The 22,068-nt window shown below is 44.7% G+C and overlaps 1 protein-coding gene across 1 annotated transcript in view; it reads right to left on the bottom strand.

Moving 5' to 3' along the window:
- Positions 1 to 15,140, bottom strand: part of il1rap (interleukin 1 receptor accessory protein) — a 29,819-nt gene extending 14,679 nt beyond the window's left edge. Inside the window, exons 1-5 of the mRNA XM_069668794.1 lie at positions 14,947 to 15,140; positions 12,071 to 12,156; positions 3,967 to 4,162; positions 3,450 to 3,533; positions 868 to 1,093 (exon numbers count right to left, since the gene is read on the bottom strand). Of these exons, the coding sequence (XP_069524895.1) occupies positions 868 to 1,093; positions 3,450 to 3,533; positions 3,967 to 4,162; positions 12,071 to 12,156; positions 14,947 to 14,948 (594 nt within the window). The 5' untranslated portion in view covers positions 14,949 to 15,140. The remainder of the gene's footprint in view (positions 1 to 867; positions 1,094 to 3,449; positions 3,534 to 3,966; positions 4,163 to 12,070; positions 12,157 to 14,946) is intronic.
- Positions 15,141 to 22,068: the final 6,928 nt, after the last annotated feature.

Raw genomic sequence — 22,068 nt, 5'->3', positions numbered from 1 at the left:
TTTAACCACACACAGACGTTACATCGCTCTCTGCACACACACCAGACTCCATTCAGAAAAACACTGATTTTAATAGAACACACAAGCTGCTGCTCTGCTGCTGCATCGCTTGTGTGTTGTGAGTTTGGCGTTAGCTTGAATCCAACATAACACAACAAGTTTAACACACAATATCCACAAAGCGGCCATTTTCCTCTGACATCACAATCAGGGCAGGAAATTTGACTACTTTTCCACGTTTGCAGGATGATGAACCTGACCTATAAGTGAAACTTGAGGGACATTGTTCAAAGTGAAACAACATATTTCAGAACCAGTTAGCTTCTGACAGCTATGTCACAAAGGCTAGCGCTAGCATTCAATGGATTCCTAGCTAAGATTGCCGTTAGCTAGGAATTTACAGTCTCTATTGTATTATGTAACAATAACGTTAGCAAGGAAGTGTTTGGAGGCTACCTTTAGCTCTTTCCTCTTATGAGAGGAAAATGGCCGCTGTGTGAAAACAGTGAGTTCAGGACTCAAACACTAACTTCTAACTAACAAGACACTGCCTGTAAATCAGACACATTCAGAGTTTCTGAAAGGTGGATTATTTACTCTTAGATGATGCTAGGCTAGCAGTTTCCCACTGGTTCCAGTCTTTGCGCTAAGCTAGGCTAAATACATCGTGAAACTTGAGATAAAACTAATAACAAATATATATTTTAAAGATGGCATGTTTATGTTTCCCAAAATCTGACTGTTGTACAGAAATATCTAAAGTCGACACTTTAGACAAACAACAAAAGCACAACATGTCTCGCGCAAAGTGGAAATCTACTGAAACAAACTAAAACACTGAAATAAAGAGACAGGATGACGTATTACCGAGCTCTCTGGAGTCTCGTGGTACCAGCTCACGGTCGGCTCACTGTCGGCCATCTTGGCAGCTTCCTGCAGGCCGGGACAGTGCAGCACCTCCCCCTGCTGCAAACCGATGGGCGCCTGAATGGTTTCCCCAGCAACCGGAAGCCCGCAGGCGTTACCGCGGGTGACCTCCCCGCGCTGCAGGACGGTCAGACGCATGGCGATCTTACTGCAGGACGACTTGTTGCTGCAGAGCGGAGAGAAGAGATGCTACCAATCCAACCTCCAGTGTTTCTACCTTTAAAGGCTTTATGCAACATTTTACACATTAACATATCAGATGTGTGCATATGTCCTGTGTAAATGTATCCTCGAAAAATCACTTCCTACAAAGAGAGTGAAGTCCGATTCCTGCGTGTGTTGTTCTCAGCTCTTTACATGGACGGGACGGCTCCGCGCTCCTGCTTCATGTGAGTTCATGTACGCGTACTAGAGTTACATGAGGGATGATAGCTAGCTGGCTGTTTATGTGACTGTTACGCTTGCTTAGAGTTCTGTAGCGTTATCATATCACGGGCATTCAGTGTAATTAACCATGCTAGCTAGGGGCTGTAGCAACATGCATAGTGAACTAAAGTGTGCTGTCGTCAGTCGCAGCAGTACAATGCTGGCTGCGGTCTAATGCAGCTTGAGCTGTAACATGTATTCTGCCTACATGAGCCTACAGGCCTCCTTATGTTCAATAGCTGCTACATAGTAGAACATAACACTTAGAAATGTCTCCCAAACGGTACAGCAGAGCAGACCGGGTGGCCGACGTTTCCACTTTTATCTTTCTGTCAGAAACATTAAAGGACAACGTTACAAATGTAGGTCGGCAACATGTTCGAACCACAAACGCGTCATTTTCAGCGCAAAGCGTCACACAGCAGAGGAGCAGGATGAGGCGTCCGACCACAGGCACGAAATATAACTAGATCACAGAGGGCAGGTTCTCACGCAGCTGTGAACCGCTGCAGGATGTCCACGGTAAGCAGTGCGTGTCGCTGCAGGTCGAGGAGAGAAGTTTACGGTTCTCTTCTTCACTATTAGAGCTGTTATCTTCATCCGGCTGCAGCTCATATTTATCTGAAACAGTGATGCACTTCCTGCTAGTGGCTGAGCGTGTGCGTGAGTGTTCTTCACTGTGTGCTTATCGTCCTCCTGTGTGTTTCCTACATCTCAAACATTGTGGAGCCTCAGCCTCAGTTTTACCACAGACTGCATACAGGAAGTGCACTGAGCCTGTGTGACAAAACTCGTTGGATTGGGAGCCGCTGTCTGAATCCTCAAGGTAATTTGGCTTCACATGTCTCGTCTCTGGAGCCAGAAGTGACCATATTTGGGGCGAGAGGGCGGAGCTTTGGAAGCCTGTGTCAGATGCAGGTCTGGACCGTCCCCAGCTGACGTGTCAGATCTGCACTCCTGAGTCTACATCTGTGTAATCGTCAGAGCCGAGCGGCAGATCTTTGACCACTTTGGCTGATTGATCGAGGAGACGGAGGATGGAGACGCAGAGCGCAGCAGAAACAGCGGCTGCCTTTACCTGACCGATGTGCAGAGCTGATCTCGGAGCTGCTGAGGAACCCTCTGATGTGGGGATTTCTGTCCTGGAAATATTTGCGGTTTGCTGCCAAAACCTCCGTGGGTGTGTTTTTAATGATGGTGTCATGACGGTAAATCTTTGGCGGCAGCTGCCTGCTGAGCTGAGGAACAAGCTGTGGCTGCAGAGCTGCACACGCTGCTCTAAATGTGGTGCTTTAGTGATTAAACTGAGCAGCCTACAGTCTACTTCTTTAAAGGTGTTGACACCAAAGACAGAGACTCCAGACGGACACACAGCCATGACATCATGAGACAGCTGTGTGAGCCTCCATCAGCGTCACACAGAAAACAACAAAAACACTTCGACACTGTTGAACTTGAAAATAAAACATTCCTCATCTAAATTCTCACAGTAAGAAAAACGTTATATCTGACTCATGCGACCTATCACAGATCTATTTCTGTCTGTGTGTATTTTAAAGAGCATATAACAAAAACAATGCTCGGGGTGATTTTAAAATAGTGTGTCCAGCAGAGGGCGCTCTGACTCACAGTCTACACTGCTCTCAGCACAGTCTGCAGGAAGCTGAGCAGACTGTGGTCCAAATTATTATTCATGAAATTATCAGTTATTTCTTTTAGAAGGCAGCCTTCTGGGAAACCTCTGCAGACTCACATCCAAAACATTTCTTTATTGCAGCTGTTACATCTGTAATCTGTTTAAACATCCTCAATCACATTTTACAAACGTATCATCATTTGAAAGCACGAGCCTACGAGCCCACTGTGTCGCTTTGTACTGACCAAATGTTGTTTAGTAAAATAATCCTGATATAAATGTTTGTTCTGCACATTTCAAACATTTGATCAGGTTGTGAATAGTTTTGAACATTTGAACAAACAACAGTTTCATTAAGTTGATAAAATAGTTAAACGAAGCTCCAGTTTCAGCCGGTGTTTGTCTTTGTGTGTGTGTGTGTGTGTGTGTGTGTGTGTGTGTGTGTCTGTGTGTGCCTTACCGCAGCATGCAGATGTAGAGTCCGGTGTCGGCGGAGGCGGCCGGCTGCAGCCACAGTCTCTCCCGGTCTTTGCTGAGCCGCGGGCTGCAGGGAGCGATCAGAGCGTAAATCAGAGACGATTCAATCAGAGCGACGCCACAACAAACTGATGTGACGCTAATCGAGCTGCTACATCCTGAGCGAAGGCAGATCGTTACACCGCTTCATCGTGCAGGTACTCTCAGAGCGTCTCAATCTGCCTGACTGACACACCTCCACCTCCACCTCCACCTCCACCTCCGCACACTTACACTGACCTGCCACTAAACCTCCTCTCTCTGCTCCTAAACTCAGCTGTCTGAGATTCTTTCACTGCTGAACTTCTGAAACGGTTGACTCATAGACTTCTATATAATCAGACTTCTTTCTGCCCCCTGCTGGACATTAGAGAGAATGCAGGTTTAAGAGAGGCGTCATCCTCTTCTTATAAACAGTCTGTGATTCAGAATCAACCAATGAGAACTCCCTGCGGCCGTACCTGTACGTGATTGGGTGTTCCAGGTCATGACCTTCGGGGATGCGGTACCAGAAGAGGTTGTGTCCGGTGCTCTGGGTGGAGGAGTAGTTGTAGACAGAGGGATGAGAGAAAAGAAGACAGGAGAGCCAAACGGCGTCCCCCTCCACGACTGAGACCGCCCCCTGGCTGGACTCCCCCCAGTCGAAGCACGTGGTCTCTGAGAGAGGGAGATTTAAAGGTCAGTCTAACAGCAGTGTATCCATCCGCCCACACGTCTGTGCATCATCTGCAAAGAAGTAGGCCTGTCCAATATTCCTAATTTGAATATAGAACTGATTTGTAATAAAAAACGGATATTCACATTTAAAATTAATATTCGATATGAAAAAAATCAGCGGCTGCCTCGTGAGCTCTCGCGTGTTCTAGCGTGTTCTAGCGTGTTCTCGTGTGTCCGTGCGCGCACTCTCCTGGTTGCGGAGCGTCTCTGAAGGCACACGTCACGTGTACTATGATACGTTAATAATGAACTTTAGTCGAGCTGACACGAGCTAAAACAACAACCGTGAGGCGTGTGGTAACGATGGCGGAGAATTCAAATCCCAGCCCGACCGGAGAGAGAGAGAGAGAGAGAGAGACAGAGAGAGAGAGAGAGAGAGAGAGAGGGATTCTCACCTGCAGAATAACAGACAGGTGTAGGTATGTTCATGTTTTTAAAAGGCATGTTTATGTTCACCTGTCACAGCACAGCTCGCTCGGAGCGCTGCATGTCCGTTCAACCTAATTATTTTATCTGTTTATTTGTAAACAGGAAGTCTATGTTGATCTTTTTAAAGGCATGTTTATGTTCACCTGTCACAGCACAGGTCAGTTTGTCTCAGTTTGTCAGTTTGGTCTGCCCTCGTCGACAGAAAGAAGTAGTTCCTCATTGTAACTCCCAGGATTCTGCTTTCAGTCAGCTGATCCGATCCATTGACACCTGACATGTGCCGGTTTAGTTTCAGCACCAAAATCTCAGAATCAGAAATACTTTATGAATCCCCCGTCCCGCGACCAGCTGATTCCGGGTGTAAACAACGCGGGGTTGCTGTGCGACGGTGTGGCGGAGTGAAAATGAGGCCATACTCTCTCTAATCGCAAATTTAGAAAGGGCACAGCTTAAGGAAGTTAGAGAGAAAAATAAACTAGGATGACAAAAAGAAGACGACGAAGTAAAGAACAAATAAGGAAAACCAACGGGCAGCACGCGCGGGCCGCACATGCACACGCACACGACTCTACTCATCATGCTAGTACTCTGCTGTCCAGTGTAACATGTCGTAGCTGTGAACAGGTGTCACACCATGTTAGAGACAAGCTTCCTGTATGTGGTGGAGGCGTCTGTCTAGCAACAGGAAGCTGGCATCACAGCTCCATCTTCTATCACCTCTTTCAGAGCTCAAAACCAGGTGTTTTTGTCTTGTGGAGAAAGTCTGGATTTAGTCCTGACCACTTCTGCATGTCAAAAAAAAAGGTTAAAAGGGGAAAAAACTTGTGGCTGTTGTTCTTTTCTAACTCCATAATAATCGTGACAGAGAGAGCAGGCAGAGGAGGGACAGCTCTCTCTCTCTCTGGGTCCGGTCCAGCCTGTTGGTGCGGCTCTGATGGAGAGTTTTAATGTGAGAATCAAACAGAGCTTAGTGGATGTCGTCGTTAACTGGCCTTGTTAAAGGAACGTTATTACACTTCCATCTCATTAAAGGATCCGAGTGCAGAGGGCAGCCGCTCCATTAAAACCCTGAAACTCATCTGAGCCGCAGGCTGAGCGCTGCACAGAAACAGGACATCAGTCAGGGAGACGAGGCCGGCCTTTATCCGAGATGAAACTCATCTGCAGCTTTCATTTATCACATTTAAGACTTTTATATGAGACGTTTACTAAATGAGAGCGATTGGATGCAGAAAATACTGTGAAACTTAGAGACGGAAACAGACCTGTGAGATCTTTGGACCTTCGGTGGCACAACGACCTCTGATGTATGCAAGTGACTTTTTTCAGACTTGTTTCAGATGCTTCTGCTCTGTTCTGTTCTGGGCCCTGTTCTTACACATGTTGGGTCTGAATGACTTTGAAGTACGAAAATCAAACAAAGTAACAGATGGAGGCAGCAGTCGACCAGCCGCTCCTGTGTGCTGTGAGCTAAAATCAGTGTTTTTGTCAATGGAGTCTGGTGTGTCTGCAGAGAGTGATCAGAAACAATCATCTTCCTCTGTAACAAAAAGGTCTACCTCTGTCGGGATCCTTTCTGTGATCTGGTCACACACTTAATCTGAGCCTGCAGCCATTACATCTCATCATACCAATAAACCGTCTAATCATCAGCCTGGTGGTCGTCAAATGTCAGAAAACAACGTCATGGATACAAACAGCAAGTGAAGACATGCTGTCAGAGAGCGAGGGAGGAGAACCAAAGATATAAACCTCTGTCCGGGTCTGTCAGTCCGGAGGCTCCTGATGTTCCTGCATCATTGCTCACCTAAATGTCATTAAAGACTCTAACGCCGATGATATGCTCATAAAGATGGCTCCGAAGAATTTCACAGAGATGATTGCAGAGTTTACCCAGAAAGCATTGCTGTAAGAATCATCCAATATATGCAGCTAATGGCAGCGAGGACGTCACGTACAGGTTTGATCTTTGTAGATTTTGGATTTAGGGTTAGTGTTGCTGACTGGACACGTTTGATATCACAGCTGTGGGTGGCACACAGTCACATCTGCCGAGGCTCCTCCTGCTTTAAAGCTTTAAACAAAGTCTGACCAGTGAACACATCAAAAAGAGAAACTACAAATCCACGCACGGGAATTTGAGCTCAAAGACTTAAACGAACAATTGATCATCCAAATTAGCACCGAGTCATTTTCTGTTGATTGATTTAATCGACTAATGGTTACAGCACTGACTCAAACATTCAGGCTTCAGTTAAGACACACACACTCCTGCAGGTCTTCACAGTGCTCATTTATAATGGATGAGTTAATTAGACGGAGGATTAAGATGATGATGGTTCAACACGTGATAATAATAGTGATGACTAATGTTGTCTTTACACGCAGACCTCTTCCAGTGGCTCAACGTAACAGACCTCCTCATACACTTCATTTAGACCATCGTCTCATTATGCTGATGATCTAGTGGAGGTGTCCAATAGTGATTACTCCTGCAACCTCAAATCAGCTCTGCAGCAGCAGAAAGAGTACTGGAAGCAAACGGGTTCACCAGAACTACTGCAAGAAAGGTCCTGGAAGGTGTGCAAACCCCAGAACCTCAAGAACCCTGGAACTCGCTTCCCAATATCACCAGAACTTAAAAGTACATCTTACACTCCCTACAGGCCTCACTATGACTTCAGCAATTTAAAATAAATGCCTACAGATCAGTCGGAATCCATTTAAAGACGCCAAGACCTCAGCGGATCACTGGAACCCCTTCGATGTCTTATAAATACCCCTAAGTACCTTTGGATACCCCGAAGGATGTCGGGATCCACCTAAAAACCAAAACCAAAACCCACCTCCAGCAGAAGCTAAAATCAACTGCTCAAACACACCAATACTTCAGAAACCACTAGAACACCTGAAGCTCTTTGGACTTTTATGTCACCAAAAGACTCGTCAAATCTAACACAATACCAATGACACGCCTTCAAGAACGACAGAACCTACAAGAGCTCGATAAGTCTCGCTCTCGCAGGGAACATCGCTTATGCCTACAACTTCTCGAAGATACACTGAAAGCTCCTCCAAGACACCAAGAGGAACTTCAATCTCCTTCAAGTACCCCAAAATCCCAAAAGGACCAGAAGAAGCCCATTTAAGACCCAAAAGACCGCTGACACTACCTACCTATCAGGAGCAACAAGAACCACCTCGAAAGCCCCTGAAGCCCCCCTAATAGGGACGGGTACTGTAACCCGGTATTAGACGGGCCCCGGGGCTGAATTATGAAACACAGCAGCCTTGATAAACTTCAGACGTTATCGGTTCTGCTTTCAGTACTGCAGAAATTAAGAAAATAAACTTCCTGTTTGTTAATGCTACAAAAACGTTACCTTGCACGTTTAATCTCAGTAACAGGACGGAGCCTGTGTGTGAGGGGCGGGGGCGCTACAGCGCGCAGACACAAGAGATCCTGCTCGCTATGATGGCGGAGAGAACTTTGCCAGAGTCAACGCCGACAATGCTCGTTGCCACAAGTGCAACAACACTTTAGCCTGTAAGGGCGGAAGCACGAGCGATGTGTCCAAACCGCTGTCTCACATACAGGCGGAGACATGCGCCACACTTCTCACTGGATGCTGTTACCCAGCAAACTGAGTACATGTGACGAACCGGGTTAACTGATAAGCCCCGCCCACTACCAGCATCACAACATTGGAGTCTATAAAAGATTTCTGTTTCTTTTGCTGTGAATAATTATTTAATATTTCAGAAAATAAAGCAATCTTAATTCTGTTCTTTGTTTCATTTTTTCTCGTAACAAATATCAAAAAGAACCGATAAGAATGCCGTTAAAGAACCGGGTGGTTAAGCAGTCCTCATACGAGCAGTAATATCTTAACGATACCCATCCTACGCCCTACCAGTCCAGTACACACACATACATACTGAGTGTACGCTGATGACATTAAGCTGTTTCTTTAGAACGTCCAAACAGCTTGCTCAGTTTTAACTATATTCCTCTGACAGACACTGACTAAACACATTTTCAGTCTGTTGACAGAACAGGCGCACTAAAGGTGAAGTTGCTTACCTACATTTTTCTTTTGCTGCGTTTCACACTTACGGAGAAATATCCAACCGACTTATTGGACAGGAAGTGTTTTCTTTACACAGAGCGGCCGCACTGAAACTACAACCTGCCGGGGAATGTGAGACTTACAGCAGCATGTCGCAGATGGATGGATAATGTGAGTGTTAGGAGGTGGCGGGGTGGGATGGCAGTGCTGGGGGGGGATGGAGGGATGAGGCTGAAGGTATTAGTGTAGATGGATGGATGGAGAGTGAGGGAGGAGGAGGAAAGGAGGTGGATGGATGTTGGAGAGGGTTTTAATAGAAAGACTAATACTTCGGCTGGTAAAACCTGACAGGTCAATTACCAACACACACACACACACACACACACACACACACACACACACACACACACACACACTGTACAGAAGGTGTACAGAGCCTCCATTAATCCAGCGTTCAGTGTTCAGGATCCCGAGAACCTGCAGGGATGAAACTGTCCTACACTTAAGGGTCTCAAACTCTGGAGCGTGAAAAGCCCCCCGGGTCCTGAAGTTTAGTTCTTGAGCTGCTGCAGAGATTTGACTTTTTTGTGATTGTTCAAGTTTTTGTATTTACAGTTTCCTTCCACACGTTACTGCTGCTACTCATGTGTGTGTGTGTGTGTGTGTGTGTGTGTGTGTGTGTGTGTGCTTTATCAAAGTATTTCACTTCTCAGAACGGCCGTCGTTTCGCAGCGACTTGGTAGATGTGAATACATTTTCTTTTGCTTTGAAGCCGATTTACCAAATACCCCATCCCACCGAAATTGACGCAGGTTTTTCAGAGCCGGGAAGACGGTTATAGATGCTGATTGTCTCTTTTCCCATTGTCAGGTAAGTATCCTGCTTTCTCTTTTCTGCTGCGTCACCGTCTGACGTCACAAACACGACAGGGTTAGTAACCAGTGCAGATGTTACGGTGGTTTGGTCTTTATTGTCTCTATTACTCATTCAGTCATTTAGTTTATCAAACTCGGCGCCGACAAATATGGAATGATGTTCGTGCGCTGCTCGGACGGAGACGGGCGGCGTTTGTAGCTGAGATGACGAGGAGTCGTTACAGACGGAGCATAGCACCGCACCGGAAAGGGGGCGGAGATTCGTGTGTCGACAGAGGTTTTGTGTTCCCATCAATGCCGATCGGAGCCGAGGTGATAATGGTCTACTGCAGATCGTAACCTTTCCCACTAAGCAAAGAAGCCGGCTGCTAGCGGGTGTTAGCGGGTGTTAGCCGTTTTCTTGACCAGTGGGAAAGCAGCTAGAGTGGTCGATTCCTGTAGTTCCAGGTCTGTCACGTGATGCATACCGGCCTAAAAGGACTTCTTTCAATCTACGTACATCGTCAAGGAGATGAACAATTCACTTGGCCTTACTGAAATCATTAAGTCTTTATGTAAAATTCACGAATATCCTCAAGGATTTGCTCAAGGAAACACTAGCAGAGGTCTCAAGATGATCAGCCTCCAACAGAGACCAGGATGCTGTCACACCAAGAGTCTTGTGCTTTGCCTATAGATTCAGCTTCATATTGACATAGTTTGAGATGACACTACTGACCATTCAGATGCATCATTTCTCCAAGAGAACAAAGGAGAAAAGGCACCAATACAAACGGCAAAATTGAGTTTGTCTTGTTACTTCTAAATGTGTTATTCTATATACTTTTTACCCTCTGCTAAAACAATCCATTGGCATTCAAACTTTAATCCAAAAGGCAACTTGAAGTTCTTGAAGACATTCATCCAAAAGGAATCTCCAGTTCTCAGGAAGGTGCACAGAATTCTCAAGAACTTCAAGAACCCTGGAACTGCTTCAGTCCTTCAGTCCAATATCACTAAAAGTACATCTTACAGACCTAAAAGCAGGAACTGCCCACAGATCAGCTGGAAACCATTTAAAGACGCCAAGAATTCAGTGGATCACTGGAACCCCTTCAATGTCTTGTTAATACCCCTAAGTACCTTTGGAAAACCCAAAACATGTTGGGGTCCACCTAAAAGCCCAATGAGGCTACTTCAAGAGCCGACTCAAGAAACTCCCTCAGAAGTCTAAACCCACCTCCAGTGAGCCTGGAAGCAGAAGCTAAAATCCTCCAAGAAATCCACTGGAAACTGCTCAAACATACCAATCCTTCAGGAATCACGAGAACTCCTGGAGCTCTTTAAAATAAGTGCCTACGAATCAGCTGCAAACCATTTAAAGATACGAAGAACCAAATGGACGAGAGGTGAAACATCGTCAAGAACTTCAACGATGTCCAGCTCCCTTTTGGATCAAACTAAATGACCTGGGCGACCGAGAACATGACATGCTGAAGAACAATGTTTGTAGCTAGCTTCAGGTATCTTCTAAGTGTTTGAGCTCCTGGTTAATAATCGTAGTGCAGATTAGTTCCCCTCTTGGGCGTGGCTTTCAGAGAACTGTCTCTGTGTTGTAAAGTGGTGTTTAACGTTTAACTGGCCAAACTGTTCAAAAGTATTCCAAATGTTCACACAGTCAAAATCATTTTTACCCACAAAGTCAAATTAAAATGGCCCAACAGATAAAGGGGCATTAAGTCCTCCTTTTGTTAATGTGTCCTGGTGGCCATTCTCAGTACTGCAACAGAGAATCAATCGGGTCCATTATCACTCTTTATTGGATCCATTTTTATCAGTGTAACTTCCCAGAGCCGACAAAGATCTGTGCGGGACATCCCGCTACAGGAAAGCTGCGGGACATTAAACATATTCACGCGTTCAGAATGTGTTTGTTGGTGTAATAACCAGAATCCTCAAAGGATTCATTCTAATTTCATTTCATTCTGCCACATCAACTCCATCCATCTACCTCCTCACTAGCTGCTCCTCTCCTCTCACCATCCATCCCCCTCCAAACCGACCTCCCACCACCCACCTCCCCCTCCTCCCTGCACACTCAGACAGCCTAACAAATGACCCTCCTCTCTCCGGAACCATCCTTTCCTCGTCCCGTGGGGCGAGAGCTTCGGCTTTTAATTAACCCCGCTTTTTGCAGAGTTGCACCGAATGAACAAGAACGATTTTTTACCTTCTCTGAGGTTCACAATGTGCGAGATCGAAAATGTTATGAGGATCATATTTCACATTTTGAATCCCCTTCACCTGAGGAGGAAATCCCCACACACATGCAGGATCCAGGAAACAAAGTGGTGCCTCGTATGCGACCTTGAAGCGCTCAAGGTCAGAAAGAGAATAAAGCATTTTAACGTTGACCCTGTGATCAGTGTGGTCACGATGTTCCTCAGAGTGCCACTCAAACTGCTCTCATTGATTTGCTCCAATCACAAACCTACCTGGCGGCTGGCTGGATTGACTGACAGCTGGTGTGGCCCTGCCCACCACGATGAAGAGGAAGAGGAGGGGGGCGATGATGGACGCCCTGCAGAGAGATGGAGAATCTGTCAGTGTCCATTCAGTCATCTTTATCATTTGATTTATTTCACTGTCAGCAGTTGGTGTGACATTACTGATGATAATCATGATTTAAACATGTTTCAACCTGTTTTTATCCAAATTAAATTCATGACAAATATTACAAAAAAATACAAAATGAGTTCTAAAGAAAAACAACTTCAGAAGTGCTTCAGGGTCACACAGGAACAGAGAGACGAGCTCTTTGTCTCAGAGATAACACCTGCAGGTACAGGAAAGGCTGGTCTCAAACATGCACCTTATCTTTCATCGTTTCCTGCACATTACACCCACTTTATTTACACACCCCAATTCCCAAAAAGTTGGGACGTTGTGACGGGGAACATGACGGGGCGGCTGTGGCTCAGAGGTCGAGTCATCGTCCCTGTTCGATCCCTGACTGCTACGTCACATGTCGAGGCGTCCTTGGGCCTCGAGTTGGTGTGAATGAAGCATGAGAGAGGAAGTGAAGCTCCGTCTCAGTGGTTTCCACAAAACGACGAGTCTTTTCTCTCCTCTGTAATCTGGTTTGTGACCCCCCCCCATAAATCTGCTGCAGCAGCAGAGTTGAGCGGCTGGAGGTGGGACTAATCTGCTCGTTATGGGAGATGAGATGGATGGATGAAAATGACCTTCACCTCTCCTCGCCTCTCATTGGCTGCGTCTGTATTACCATGTGATACTTTTATTCTGCTAAAGAAAGATTTCATATCAGATCCAATGAAAGTCTGTTCTCTTTGACATCAAATCACACAAAAAGACAAACTACAGACGCAGCTCAGACTGCTGCCAGGTAAAGGTGATCGTGCCTTCGAAGTTGTAGCTCCAACACTCTGCCTATGCAAATACGCTCTGCGGTTTCTACTGACGCTTTTAAAAATCAGCTTGAGACACACCTTTTAAATTAGCCTTTGATCATCTCCTGTTATTTTGCACATTTGTACTCTTTCTCTGTTCAATTTTATTCATGATTATTACTATTATTGTAATGTATTGTTGTTGTTGTGTTTATGAAGCACTTTGTGACTTTGCTCTGTGAAAGGTGTTATACCAAATGAACGTATTATTATTATTATTATTATTATTCATTTACAATCACAACGTTCGTTTTAAGCTGAGATCTGTCTCACTACAGCGCTATGAAGCCAAAACAAACAGATGTTACTGAGATTTAATGACAATAAACAGGCTGAGAGGATGCTGAGAGAACTACATCAGGAGGCAGGGTTGTAAACAGACTGAACTCATGCTTTGGCAGGTCTGTCTGCAACACGACAAGAACAATACTTTAAAATGACTGTTTTTTGAATGGGGTTTGGTTCAAACATTTTGGAGCATTTTCAAGACATCAGGAAAATCTCAACACAGACAGGCTATCTCTTCTTTTTTTTCAGCTGAGCAAATACTGATTGACACAAATTTGCATTATTCTTGATTCATTAGTCATTAGACCAGCAGCTCCTGTGTCTGTGAGGTTAAATCACTCTCTGGAGTCTGGTGTGTGTGCAGAGAGCGATGTGACGTCTGTGTGTGGTTAAAACAATCATCTTCCTCTGTAACAAAAAGGTCTATCTCTGTAGGGATCCTTTCTGTCATGTTGTCACACACCTAGAATAACAATCTGAGCCTGTCAGTGGAAACAACAAGAACTTTTAGTGGACGACCTTTGACCCATCAAGGATTATGTTGCAGCCATTACAGCCTGTTTCACTGCTGCAGGATGAACACGTCTACTGGAACAAGTTACATTTTTTTGCACATATTCGACAAAATTTGTAAAAAAATAACTCAGAACAAACAACCTTTCCTGTACTCATTCAGTCAGACAGTTAGAGCTCTGCCAGGAGACATTTTTATTTCTAGTATAATTAAAAACGGACACGTGATGATTAGAAGAGAAGAATTGTAACCTTCGCCAGACTGTTTTCACCCTGCATTCAGTCATTCATCTAACTGCAGATGTCTTGATACTGATGATGCTGCTGCTGCTGCTGATGAAGAGCAGGTGGACTGCAGTGCTTTCTGCTGATCACTGCAGAGTCCCCAAACTGATCTGATGGACGATAATCTGATTATCACACTAATCGATGGGGAACACTGACGCTAATGGACGGACTGTGTGGAGGGAAACTTTAAAAGTATTCATTTTAAAATGTGTTCATTGTCTAAATATATTGAGCCAAACTTTTTACTAATTCAAAGACATTTCACAAATCTTCAGAGTTCTTTGGTGAGTTCGGCTCATAAATTATTCAGCAAGCAACAAATGTCAACTCAAATGTCCCTACGTCGTGCTGTGTTTGGGATTGTTGGAATAAAAGGCAAAGGTTTTACTAAAGTAATGACTCTGCTGATTCGGATGCAGATTGGTGACGTATATGTCTGCCGAAATGTAGAATACATTAGATTGTTTAACACCGATGTGTGTTTATGCTTCCAGCTTCTATATGCTGGTAAGGATCTCCGACCAAATGCTAAATTGAGATATTTTGAAATGACAATCCGCACCCAGGAGGCTCTGTACGAGTTTACAGAAAAGGCAGATGTATCCTCGGATAACACGGTGGAGATTTATAGTCAAGCTCTCAATCAAAGCGACTTTCACTGAATTAAACTACAGAACTGCTTTCAATTCTCATCAAATGCATTTAACTACAACAACAACAACAACAACAACAACAACAACACGGGGCTGTACCAGACTCCATAGAGAAAACAGCGAATTAAGGAAGGCAAGCAGAGCAGGAGGTTGACTCACATTGACAGCAGGTCGGGCAGGTCTGCTCGGTGTCTGCCGGAGAGATGAACCAGTCGGGGATGTGGAGCAGACTGTCCCGGCGGGCGGGAGGAGCTGAACTGGGCAGGGGGCGGGGCAGGACCGGACGGGACTGTGTGGTGTCCCGTGTCTGTCTGTGTTTACTGTGTGAGGTGAGACAGAGTCCTGCAGCTGACTCTCCCTTACACACACACACACACACACACACACACACACTCACCCTCTGGTTAGCACCGCGGCACCGGGAGCAGCGGGGCTCTAATGATTAACGGCCCCGTGTCAGGGCTCGATCACAGCTGTAAATCTCCAGGAGTAACGGCGGTGGCGCTCCGGGCCGGTCTCCGGTGGTCCGGGAAGTCTTCTAGCTGAGCGGCGGCGCGAGGAGGAAGTACGGATAACTAATGAACCCGGGTTAAAGTTACGTACTAATTAACTTATTTAATCTTACAAGGTGTTGCAATTAGGCGCTAAAAGGACCAAACAGAAACGCGAGACAGACAGACAGACAGACAGCTGGACGAAAGTTTAAACAGATTGATAGAAGTGCAGCGACACTTTGTGAGTTAAAATCTAAAAGGCGCAGGACAGCGTTAACACACAAGTTATAAAGGCTGTGAGCGGTGTTTGTGTGTGTGGATGTAGGAAGTGGAGAGTGACTGTATTCCGGTAGTCGCTCCTCCTCCTCCTCACAGACACTGTTGCGACATCGATCGGTGGGATTTCCCAACAGCACGCTCCACGGATCACTATCTGATCACTGAGGTCACACACACACACACACGCACGCGCGCGCACACACACACACACACACACACACACACACACACACACACACACACACACACACGAAACAGCCAAACAGATTAAAATGAACATTTCATCCATATGTTTTTATTTTCCTTTTCTTTCTCTATTTTGATTTTGTTGTATCGCACATTTTGTTGTATGTACATACGAGCTTTTTCTATTGTTCTTTAATGTGAGCTCAATGGAAAATAATAAAGTGTGGGACATCAGATCGTAGTCCTGGTGTGGTGGCTCCCCCTGGTGGCGGCAGGCTGTAAGTGCAGCCAAATAACATGAGAGCAGAGACATCCGGCCGGTGACGATGTGATGTGTTCAAGTCCAACAGCAGCGGTTCAGATGTGCTGATCCAGTGTGTCAGAGGATAATTCCCATAATTTCCCATAATCCCATATTATACTCCTTTTCAGCAGGTTCACGTCGGTCTCAGAGGTCTCAGAGGTCCCAGAACGTCAATTTGAAGTCTGTTGCCTAAAAACCCAGTTTGTTCCTGGCCTTCAGCCAGCCTGTAACTCCCTCTACTGAGCTCTACTGAGAATGAGCTGTTTCTGTGTCTGTAGCTTTAAATGATAATGAGCTGTGCCTGTCCACGCCCCTCCCGCGCCGGTACCATGCGCTAATTCGGTTGCTATTGGCCGGCTCTGCCTTCAGTCAAAGAGTCTATCGAAAGCTAAGAAGCTCGCCTCCACTTTGATAGCGGAACGGAGCGGCACTTCAAAGGGAATATGAAGTTATTACAGTAAATACACGGGGAAATGCGGCATTTCTGACAGCTGATTAGTAACGACGAACGGCGATCCCTGGATACTTACTGATGAAATAATGCTTTTGGACTAAATACTTTACTGGATTATATCATCTGGACCTTTAGCAATGTACCAGGAGGGAATTTATGAAAATAATATGCATCAGTGGAATACAGCGAGCCTTCATCGGTGAGTTACGGCAATTTGGTAAAAGTTTGTTTTTGGTCTGTTGCCGTTGATTGCACCCGCTGTGGTGATTGGATCTTTTAATGGTTCATATCAATCGAATCTTGAGCTTGATCGTAGCTTTCCAACGATGTGACACACGAGTGGCAACATCAAGTTATCATCATAGCTGCAGGGCAAATGTAGTAATCGCGATGACGGCCCGCCGGCGGGCCGTAGAGTGGTAACGGGTTTTAACGTAGTATAAGGAAACTATGTTACCAACAGTAACTTACGTTAGCTGCTATGCTTTGCCCATACCTTCGCCATGTTTATTTTACCGGAGCAGTGTTTGCGAGAGGAAAAAAATAGCCCCGCAAGGAAGTTTCAGGGGGCAGACCAAACATTTATCTGGGGCGGGGTCACCAACCTGGAGGAGGTGTTATTGCCCTTCATGACGTCATGTAGGGAAAAGCTGCAATCGGGCTGTTTCAGCACACACTTTCTGAGAAGTGGAGCAAGAGAGGAGAGGACAGACTTTTCTCATGTCGGGGGGTTTGTAGACGGGCTGGGGGCGCATGTTATTGTTAGGAAACCATTCCAAAGTGAATTTTGCGTAATATGGGACCAAGTATTAAAATTCAGTTTAGTTTGATATATTTCTGGAATTCATTTGAATAAATTATTTTAAATGTTTCACTTTCATATATAGTTTGATCATTCATGTCTTATTCTTATTTTTTTTTTTACTATAAGCAGGTTTGTCCTAGTAAGTGAATTTAATATAACACACACACACACACACACACACACACACACACACACACACACACACACACACACTGTTATTCATATGATTGTAGACCGTGGTGCATTCAAATCCCTATGTGCTGACATCATCCGTTTAGCTGCATTCAAGTGTGTGTGTGTGTGTGTGTGTGTGTGTGTGTGTGTGTGTGTGTGTGTGTGTGTGTGTGTGTGTCAATCATATTGATTCATAATGTTGTACAATAAATCATAATTATGTCAGAATATCAGTCAACAGCATGTTTGTTAGTTGCTTCACAGTAAAGGCTCTAAAAGGTCCTTTCAAAGTAAAAGGCCTCCTGCTCCTTCACAGTAAAAGCCTTTCAGTACCTTCACAGTAACAGCCCTGAAGCTCTTGAACAGTGCTCGCCCGCCAACTGCTGAACAGGAAGAGCCCTCCTGCTCTTTCATAGTAAAAGTCCTAAAGCTCCTTCACATTAAAAGCCTTTAAGCTGCTTCATAATAAAATCCTGAAGTTCTTTCACAGTAAAAGCCTCCCAGTATTTAAAAAAAGTCCTATAACTGCTCCATAGTATAACCCCTCCAGCTTCTACAAAGTAAAAGCCTCTCTGCTGCTTCACAATAAAATCCAGTTGGCCCCTTCACAGTAAAAGCCCTCCAGTGGCTTCGCAGTAACATCTCTTCACCTGTCCCAAAGTAAAAGCCATAAACCTCCTTTACAGTTAAAGCCCTGATGCTCCTTCAAAGTAAAAGCCCTCCAGCTGTTTCACAGTAAATTCCCTAAAAGTCCTGCTGCTCTTTCAAAGTAAGAGTCCTGAAGCTCCTTCACAGTAAAAGCCTTCCTGCTGTTTCTGAAAAAGCCCTAACTTTGCTTCGTATTAACAGGCTTTCAGGTGCTTAATAGAAAAAGTCCTGAAGCACTTTCAAAGTAAAGGCGGCCAGCTCCTTCACAGTAAAAGCCCTCCAACTGCTTTACAGTACAAACTGTTCAATTCCTTCAAAGTACTTTTATTGTAAATATCCGGAAGCCCTTTCACAATAAAAGCATTCCAGCTGTTCCACAGTAAAGGCCATCTAGCTGCTTCACAGTTAAAGCCCTAAAACTCCTTCACAGTAAAAGTCCTTCAGCTTTTTCCTTTATCTCCTTCAGAGTAAAAGCCCCCCTACTCTTTCATAATAAGAGTCCTAAGTTCCTTAACAGTAAAAGCCTTTCATCTGCTTGCAGCAAAAGTCCTGCAGCTCCTTCAGAGTAAAATCCCTTCAGCCCCTAACAGTAGAACCCTTCTAAACTTCCTTCACATTCAAAGCAGTGATGAATTCTGCGGAGCTTCTTTGTTGGCAGCAGTGTGTTTTCTAAAGTGGTGTGATGGTGTTGGTCAGTTGGTCCACAGTGAAACGTCTCAGCGCTGCTGTCATGAAGAAGAACACAGTCACAGGTCGTCCTCTCTCTTCTCTCCAGCTCCTCTTCCTCTCGTCGTGATGTCAGCCGAGGGTCTGAGCCTCGTTCAGCAGCAGCACATTTGTGTTTTTGTGTCGTCCTCGTTAAAAATGGATGAAGTGGAGCAGCTCTTAAAACATCAGAGCATTAGACGGGTGGTCTGCGGAGTGAGTGTATATTTATACTGCAGCAGAGTGGACGGACGCTCTGTGGGCTTTTAGCCCGTCTGTGTTTCCACTTTTCTTCAGGAGGAGCAGCTTTTAATAAAACACAGAAACACTGGAGAGGAACCAGTGTCCACAAACTGTCTCTACGTCACGTCGCAGCCGCTCTGCAGCTTCTGTTTCTCTGCTTGTGCAGGTGCACATGAGGGATTTTATTTTGAAATTCACACTGAGAGTCGAACAGATCTTTCAACATGTTCATCTCTGTGTAATAATGTGCATTTAATTAGAATCAACTTTAGTTTTTTATCTTTATATTTGAAAACTTTCTGGATTAAATGTTAATATTAAAGGAAAAGACACTCAGAGGTCCTACAACTTTAATGATGTAACATTTGGACCTTCAGAGTCAGGTGAACATTCATGTGAACACAAAGCTCTCTGCACACACACACACACACACACACACACACAGATGATCTATGATTCATGGACTGTTGACGCTTCATATCAGCTGCTGAGTTTCTCCCTGACCGACGGTCCTGTGATGGTTTATGACTTAGGACCAGGACGCGCCGTCACTCTGTGAGAACAATAAAATAAAGACACACTGAGACTCGCTCTCATTTAAAGAGAGAGCTACAACATGAAGACCGCTCCTTTCTATCCGAGCCTGCAGCCTGATGTGATATAACTGTGTGCTTTACTGTTACCAGCCTGAAGTGTACCTATTTTGTTTACAGGAAACTTTTATTTTGAAGGCTGCTTCACATTTAACTTTCAGAAAGCTGCACTTTGTTCTTAAACAGAGACGTGAAGCAGGAGCGCAGACGGCTGGTTACCGACTTACTAAATATCATTTCCTTTTCTTCCTTCGTGTTTTTCATTTCGTCACTTGTCTGTTTTGTTTCCTTTGAGGAGCATTTGGAAACTTGGAATCTAAAAGCTGTGAGAGGTTTGGAGGATTAAATGTGACTCAACTACGTCTCTTTATGACACTGAAAATATAAATAAAATGTGAATAAGTGAAAAGAATAAAGGAAATTTCAACAGTAAACCAAGCAGAAAAAACAGACAGTAAGATATTTTAAAAGATATTCGAAGGTTACCAGAAAATGAAAAGTTACGTCTTTACTTTATTTCTGTCCAAACTTCCTCTGAATATGATTTAGATTATTGAACTTTGATGTTTCTCCTCGAAGTGTTCGACATGTTCTCGTCTGACAGAGAGATTGTTCTTTGTTCCACAAAGTGTTGAAGTCGTCGGAACTTGTGATTTAAAGTGTTTCCCAGACACACAAACCTTCCCACAGACGTGACTAAAGAACGAGACAGAGAATCTTTTATATCGATCTTTTTTATTTTTCATCTTTTTCATCCTGCTGCGTATTTGCGATGATTCTCTAATATATGATGCGTTTATATGAAGGTGAGTCAGAAAAGGTGCAAACATCAGCAACACAAAGAAGGTCAAACATTTCAGGCTTTTAGAGTCGTTTCAACATGGCGGCCGCTCCTCATGGCCCCGCCCCCCTCCGCCCTCCTGAGAGGGGCCGGATGGTCGCCGGGGGGGCCTCTGTCGCTGGGTAATGACATCATCATTTTTGCGCCGCTGGACATCGGCAGTGCTGCAAACTTCTCCAAGCAACAGCGACAGCGCCCCCTTCAGGCCGAGCCTCGTGTTGTTTTTGGATAAAGTAAGGGAGAGTTCAGCGGGTCGACTCGCAGGTTACATCTGATATTTTACATCAGTTTCACGTTAAATATTCATCAGGTTTTTATTTACATTTATTCTGCTTTTAAAGGCTCCGAGTCGAGCTGCTGCTCTCTCTTTAATCACAGACTTTTACTGCAGAGTGTCCTTCCTACTTCCTCTGCTTCTGAGAACACAGCTTACATGCAGACGCTGCCTTCGGGGGACGGCAGATTCACCGTAAATGCAAGCCTTTCAGAAAAATCGCATCCGGATCTTTCTGCTACCCTCGCTGCGTTCATGTCACGTGGAAATGATCAGTTATTCTAATTTTCTGGTCAATAAATCTATCTGGCCAAAACAGTGGGAATCATTTCCTGTCTGCAATCTGTCCCACAGGATTTGAACGCATCATCAGGTGAGGTTAAATTCAGTATGTCTGATTCTGCAGTTCCTGTGGGCTCAATAAGAGTTTGTGCTTGTTTCAATAACTCGTCACGTTTGTGCAGAAAAGATCTGAATACAGTTTGTGAACACGAGAGATTAAAATGTTTCATTTAAAGACAAAACTTTTGATATTTTATAACTTTAATTTCTTCCTTCACAGGACGGATTTTTGTTTTTCCTGCAGCTCAGTTTAAACTCGTCAAATACAGCAACATCGGCCGGACCCTTCAAAATAAAACTCTGTAGGTAAACCTCTGGTGGCTTCACGGTGAAGTTGGCGATACTAAAAAAGCTACGTCGAGTTAATTTCTAAAACAAACACCTAGATTCCCTTTCAAAATAAAGTTGGAAAGTTAGAAATAGTAAACAAGCAATGTCCTGTTGAATGTTCAAAATAAAGTGCAAAAAAAGTAACTTCCTGTTAGACCTTTGAAATAAATGGTTTGGTGTCACTTTCAAAATAAAGCAGTCAAGCCAGCAATAATAAATAAACGTCTGGATGGACTTTCAAAATAAAGCGGAAAAGTTAGAGATAAAAAATAAGTATAAGACTTTCAAAATAAAGCAACATCAAGTTGGAGTTTCAAAATAAAGGTTGGTTGAGAACATGAAGTTTGTACGTTGCTTAACTAACATCACAAACCTACCAAGCTGCTGTGTTTGACGAGTCCCCCCCCCCCCCCCCCCCCAGGTGCTCGGTCCGCAGGTGTGATAGGAAGGACACTCGTGTTTCAACATTCCTGTCGAGTGGTGTGTTTACAGACACGTTCATGGCGGAGCGTTCACTGTCCTGTGGACCAGAAGACAAACAGTGAAGAGTGTTTCTGTTGGTGTCTTCAATCCTCAAGGTCCGACCCCCCCCCACCCCCCCACCCCAAA

The sequence above is a fragment of the Semicossyphus pulcher genome, unplaced genomic scaffold (assembly GCF_022749685.1).
Source record: "Semicossyphus pulcher isolate SPU_LCO1_2020_fin unplaced genomic scaffold, fSemPul1.0.p SCAF_19, whole genome shotgun sequence".
Classification (NCBI taxonomy): Eukaryota; Metazoa; Chordata; class Actinopteri; order Labriformes; family Labridae; genus Semicossyphus; species Semicossyphus pulcher.
This window is presented reverse-complemented; position numbering and strand designations above follow the sequence as displayed.